Genomic DNA, 6,280 nt, shown 5'->3' on the forward strand with positions numbered 1-6,280 from the left:
AAAGAAAAACGCTTAGCTTTTTTTTATTCCTCGGTGTGTTTGTATTTATGAATGTCTCAGGGGTCTCGCTTGGCCTCAGTCTGCGTTGTGGCCCAGTGAAGCCGGCCCAAGGCAGGCAAGGCAAAAATATTAGTTTCCGTTTGGAATCAAGCTGGCGACCTCCCTCCCCGTCCAGGTAAATTCATCGCAACCGATTGAGCTAGATCAATGTTTGCGTTTAGGTGAAGGTTGTTTTGTCTATTCAATAGTCTCGCCTTGGTTGCTTATAGATAATCCCTTTGGTTGATATACTTTTTTGAGTTTTTAGGTATCAAGGAGCTGACTTAGGAATCAATAAGCCAAGGGTAAGGAACGACATGACAAAAAAATAAAGAAGGAAAATTTAGTTGAGACAACTACATGTCAAATGACATGAGACCTGACAAAGGAATGAAAGAATTAGGAGAGAGAAATAAAAAGGAAGAGAACTTTATTTTTGAGGGCTAGGAAGAGGAGAACTAGACCTGAGATGGAAGGAAGGAAGATACATGGTGGATTATTAATAGGTGATGGGCTGGAATTCAAACATACACGTGACATGAAAAGATACATGGTGGACCAAACGGTGATTTTGCTGCGGCGCCACCGCGGTGCTCTTCACCGACGCAGCCGTCCGTGAGCGGCTCCACCTCCTGGCCATCGTCTTGTGCCGGCCCCGAACCTAGGGTTCCAGCACGGTCGCTTCCTCCGAGTCCAAGCCTCCAAGGTGTACGGCCTCGACTACAATTTTACAGGTAAGCCCCTTCTCCTTTCATTCTTCTTAAGGTTTCATGGTGGGGGCCTAGAAAGATCCATGAGACTACATACTAAAGGAGGAATATGTATTGAAAGCGCCAATGAAATATCAATAAAAGGAATTTAATCATAAAAATTTGTACTTTTTAATAACATTATTACGAGATTAAGAAAATAAAATGCCCATAGATGTATTGTTTTAGTTCAATTTATTAGAGTATTAGTAAGATGCCCGTGCTATGCTACGGAATCACATGAAATAAATTGGAATCACAAAAGTACAAGCCCAAATATGTAGTACTATGATTTTCATCAAGAGAAGGTTAGTCTTTAGTCATATCAAGAAAATCTTTGTTCAACGATGCTACAAACATCAGAGAGTTACATCGAGCCACACACACCATTTCATTTTGATTACACCCATCCTTAGCTAACACATGTCAACAACTATTTGCGACTCAACATGCCTCCAAGCTGTTGCATTTTACTTTACCCAGAGATCACACCAACTTGATATGTTGTTCATGTGGTCTTGGCATTACACTACCTTAAGATTTGACTTCAAAAGTGAAACTCAGTTTCAGTTACAACAAGGATCACAAAAGCACTTTCCATCATTGTCCACGGCACCGTACACCCAAAATTAAGCAAAGTGAAGCAACACGGTTCAAAAGTAGCTCAACCTAGCTTAAGTAACACATTATCCTATTATTCTAAGACTTCACTTTTGCTTCACGACTCCATTCTTCATCTTCTTTTGATTCATGGAGGTGATTGTCCAGCAAGATCATTATTGATCCTATAGAAAATTATTTGTAAATATTTAATATACCGTATAAAGCAAATAGTGGATAACTTCAACCAAATTTTCAATTACCTCTGCCTTAATTCACGCGCTGCTGTGATGTTCGGGTTAAAGTGCATCCTACTAAAGTCTGTAGGATGCAGGCCACGATCTAGTTAATTAAAGACAAAACATCAATATAATAGCAAAATTTATTTTCACGTTATTATTATATGCATAGAAAAATGCATGCACTTAGACTTACCGATGCGCTCTGCACGTAACATTGTTGCCACAACAATAGCACGCTCCTCGGCGAGTTTTTCCCATGCACTTAGATTATTAGTCACCAACTTGTCCCATACAACTAACTTGACAATATTATAGCTACAAAGTCAATTAATATAGAAGAGAAATGTAAGAACTTTGAATCATTTAGATAACTCAAAATCATAAGATACACATACGTGTCATCTAGCAGAACAATATTTCTCACTGGGATCCTCCGATTGTAGAAACCGTCTTTATATCCCATAGAACTTACAAATAAAACCATGCCAATAACATCTAACATTTGAACAGAAAAATATTAATAGTTGATTTGTTACAAAAGAACAGTTAGAACGAACAAAAGGAAACTGAAGCACTTACCAACATATGTATCATTATCTAGGGTGAACTCCCAAACTCTGTCAAAAGGAATAAACGCAGGGAACAATGGGATCAAGCGCTCATTCACATTTCTCAACTCATTAATTGTTGTCACTGAGCTGAAATGGCACACAAATTGACTATCTGCAAACAAATAATCCTGATTCCTCATAATTGGTTCTGCAAGCATCTTCCACACATAATATACCCGCCCCTCTACGAGCAAAGGATCAAACCGATCGACGTCGTCATCATATACTACAGCGGCCATTTTCTTACCCTATTAATAAAAAGATAAAATAGATTGTGACAATCCAATGTTTTAAAATATTATTTGTTGCAGTTGAAACTAAATGTGCACATGAGTACTACCTTATCATCCAATAACACCATGTTAAGCCGCTTTCTACCAGAAGCCAACCTCTCCACATGGAACATGTGGTACACTCGGACACACAAATTCCACCTACTGTAAGGATGCACATCCTCAAGTGTTGGGATGCGTGGCGCTTCAACTCTCTTACGCTTCAGTGACCTCATCTTGTCCTGAAAGAAGAACTGAGAATTAATGTACAAGAGAATATATATCTTGATGCCACCAACTATATATATTAGAGCCTCCCCGAAAAAGTATGTGAATCAAAAGACATATCATCAGCCCAAGCACAAATTCAGAAGTGAATAAAATTTAGTATATACTTCTTCAGCATTTATAAGTAGTTGCACAACTTTTAAGCCAGACTTAAAAATTTCTGGAATGAGCAACCATGGAATAGTGAAATGAGATAGGAACATGGCATGACTGAAACTAAGGGTTGCAATCAATTTGAGATCACCATTCTTGTTCAATACCCTTCGAGCTCTCTCCTTGTTCAAAGCCTTTGATCGATGTGAGGATACTGTGAGTAGGAAAACTTGCAGCTAACTCGTTTAGAACATCTTCATCATCTGAGGATGTTCCACTCAAGGTTCTTGAGTTGGATGGCTCATGTGTTACCAAGCCTGTTGGAGCGCTCTTTGTGTTGTTATGTTCATTTACCACTGTTACAAATATTGCAATGTCAGCTATAATGTTTAGTTTATATATTTAATAAGAAAAACGTTAAGGGACAGGGTAAGAACCTTCTTTTCCTTTAGCAGACTGTTGGCTGGGACAAGGCATTTTGCAAATGAATCTTTGTTTACGAGAAGTTATGAAGTTAGCAACCTTGGTCGCTGGCCCCGGCGGGTGAGCCCTCTGCAAATCAGCGGTTGCTGGCTCCAGAAGTTCTTTTGGTGTGGCCTCCTCCCTCTAGAAGTTCTTTTGGTTAATGTAATATCTGAATCAGTGATCTTTGGCAACTTTGCTAGTTTCTACTTTCTAGTGCCCCCATTTGCAACAGCCTGTGGAATTGGTACACATGTCAATTGCTATAATAGGTGGAAAGAGCATGTTTTATAGACTTTTTTCCAAGCATTATCTGACAATAACAGACACTGTAGCAGCATTTGAAATTCTGAATTATACATAATTTAGCCATATCGGTCTTTTGAATACTCAATCATTAGGCCAATGTCATACGCAGTCCACTCCCTGGTCATACCAGATCAAGAAAATTACAAAATTGACGAAGGTATAAACTAACAGCCGAAATACTTGAAGGTAATGCCTAAATCTATCAAGATTAGGACGAAAAGGGAAGCTCAAAACGCCGGCATCTGCAGTAATATAAGGACCCAAAAGCTTTCGGGAGAGTTCAAGGGCGTCTTATTATGGCGTGGCGAGTGGACAGCGGCTCGGAAGAAGACGGCACCAGGGGAACGAGGAGGAGGCGGGGAGGGGCCGGCGATGAGGGTGGTAGCGGCGTGGCTGGAGCCTGTCGTAAGCCGGCCCGGTAGATTTGCGGATGTGTTCTGTTTCAACAATAAACTGCAATTTTTACTACTAAGCTATAAACAGATTCAGAACCAACATGGTGTACCTTGTGGAGACGTACAGAAAGGAGTCTGAAGTGACCGATGTGCTCGGATGGAAGGGAAAAAGGCAGCGCAGACCAAGACGAACTGCCCGCGCGATCGTGAGGCGGCGCTGCAGTTCCCTGTAAGAGATATACGCACACGGTCTAACCCCTATTCCTTGATCCTTTTCCGTGGTTTCGCTCATAATGATCAATTAAGGCTAGGGGTTAGGGACCTTTATATAGTGTTATTGCAGTTAATTTCAAACTGTATAAACTGCAGATAAATGTTCAGATAAAATCTGTTTAAACAAAGACTCCAGGTTAATTTAACCAACCACGATCATTAGTAACCATTAAGGAGTTTTATCTGCAAACTGCCCCATAAGCACGTACGTGTGAGTTGCACGCTGAATTTGAATTACAATTCGAATTAACAGGCTTTACCAATTCATGGAGCCAATCCCATGAACAACTTGGCATTCCATAATATGTTGTGCCCAGGCTAATATACATTTAGTACAATAAATATTCCAGCATTAATAAATACTGTTTCCAGCATATATGTACCGGTTTCCATGAACTATATTCCATTCATGTATTCCAAGCAATATTCAAGTGCATCGGTAAATTCCATATCGAGGTAAACATATTCCAGGAACTATGTAGTAAAAATGTTGCAAGCCACACATAAGTATTTTCTACATCTCCCACTTGGCTAAAACATTCTAATTCCATAAACGAATACCCATGTTGCAAACATGTTTACAAAATACTTCCTGACTAAGAGGTTTAGTCAGTGGATCGGCAACCATGTCCACACTAGGTAAATAATCTAAACGAATTGTTCTTAATCTATTAACGACGTCACGAATGTAATGATATCTTCTCTTAATATGTTTGGTTTTGCTATGAAACTTGGGATCCTTTGAGACCTTGATTGCCGCCTGGTTATCACAGAAAATAATAACAGGATATGAAGCGCTTTCCACCACCATGAGAGACGCAAGAAACCCCTTTAACCATACACCTTCTTTCACAGCTTCCGACGCAGCAATATATTCAGCCTCCATAGATGAAAGTGCTACAGAATCTTGCTTCTTGCTACTTCAGGAAATAGCTCCTCCTGCTAGTGTAAACAGATAATCAGAAGTCGATTTCCGGTCATCAAGATCCCCTTGCCAATCAGCATCAGTAAACCCCTGCAGCTGAAGATTGTGTCCATTAAAACACAGAAAATAGTCCATAGTTCCTTTGACGTAACGCAAAGTGTTCCTAATCTGTTTCCAATGCTCAGGTCCAGGGTTCACTTGATATCTACTCAACAAACCCACGGCATGGCATATATCAGGTCTTGTAAATAGCATAGCATACATTAAAGAACCCAATGCAGATGAATAAAGAATATTGCTCATTTGTTTCTTTTCCTCAGGAGTTTTAGCACACATTTCCTCACTAAGTTTAGCTCCCCTAAGAATAGGTACTCTAACAGGCTTGCAATTTTCCATAGAGAATCTCTGAAGTACATTATTGAGATACGCCTTTTGAGACAAACCCAACATTCTCTTCCTTCTATCTCTACGTATTTCCACTCCTAGAACATAGGAAGCTTCCCCCATATCCTTCATGTCAAATTTAGAGGATAACCAGGTTTTAACTTCCATCAGTGTAGATTTATCATTTGAAGCAATGAGAATATCATCAACATAAAGAGATAACAAAACAAATTTATTTCCCATTATCTTAAAATAGATACAATGGTCACCTTCCGTCATTGAAAAACCATATGACGTGATTGCATTATCGAAAAGAATATACCACTGACGTGAGGCTTGTTTAAGACCATATATAGACCTGTTTAATTTACAGACCTTCTCTTCATTCCCCCTTTCCACAAAACCTTCTGGTTGGTTCATGTATATTTCTTCTTCCAACATTCCATTTAAGAATGCTGTTTTAACATCCATTTGATGCAATTCCAGATCATAATAAGCGGTTAATGCACTAATGATCCATATGGAGGTAAATTTAGCAACGGGAGAAAAGGTTTCTACAAAATCAACTCCTTCCATTTGTGTAAATCCTTTAGCAACAACCCTTGCTTTATACTTATCCACCTGACCAGTCGCATTCA

General features: G+C 39.4%; 1 protein-coding gene across 1 annotated transcript; it reads right to left on the reverse strand.

Moving 5' to 3' along the window:
- Window positions 1-1,123: 1,123 nt before the first annotated feature.
- Window positions 1,124-4,292, reverse strand: LOC125529540 (replication protein A 70 kDa DNA-binding subunit-like). The gene is made up of 8 exons (XM_048693949.1): window positions 3,332-4,292; window positions 3,046-3,250; window positions 2,582-2,755; window positions 2,210-2,489; window positions 2,026-2,125; window positions 1,824-1,945; window positions 1,652-1,730; window positions 1,124-1,573 (listed from the first exon to the last, which is right to left on the reverse strand). Exons 2-8 carry the CDS (start codon window positions 3,046-3,048, stop codon window positions 1,537-1,539), a joined length of 795 nt encoding a protein of 264 aa, XP_048549906.1. The 5' UTR covers window positions 3,049-3,250; window positions 3,332-4,292; the 3' UTR covers window positions 1,124-1,536.
- Between the last annotated feature and the right edge of the window lie 1,988 nt (window positions 4,293-6,280).

Source organism: Triticum urartu, unplaced genomic scaffold, assembly GCF_003073215.2.
Source record: "Triticum urartu cultivar G1812 unplaced genomic scaffold, Tu2.1 TuUngrouped_contig_5677, whole genome shotgun sequence".
Taxonomy (NCBI): domain Eukaryota; kingdom Viridiplantae; phylum Streptophyta; class Magnoliopsida; order Poales; family Poaceae; genus Triticum; species Triticum urartu.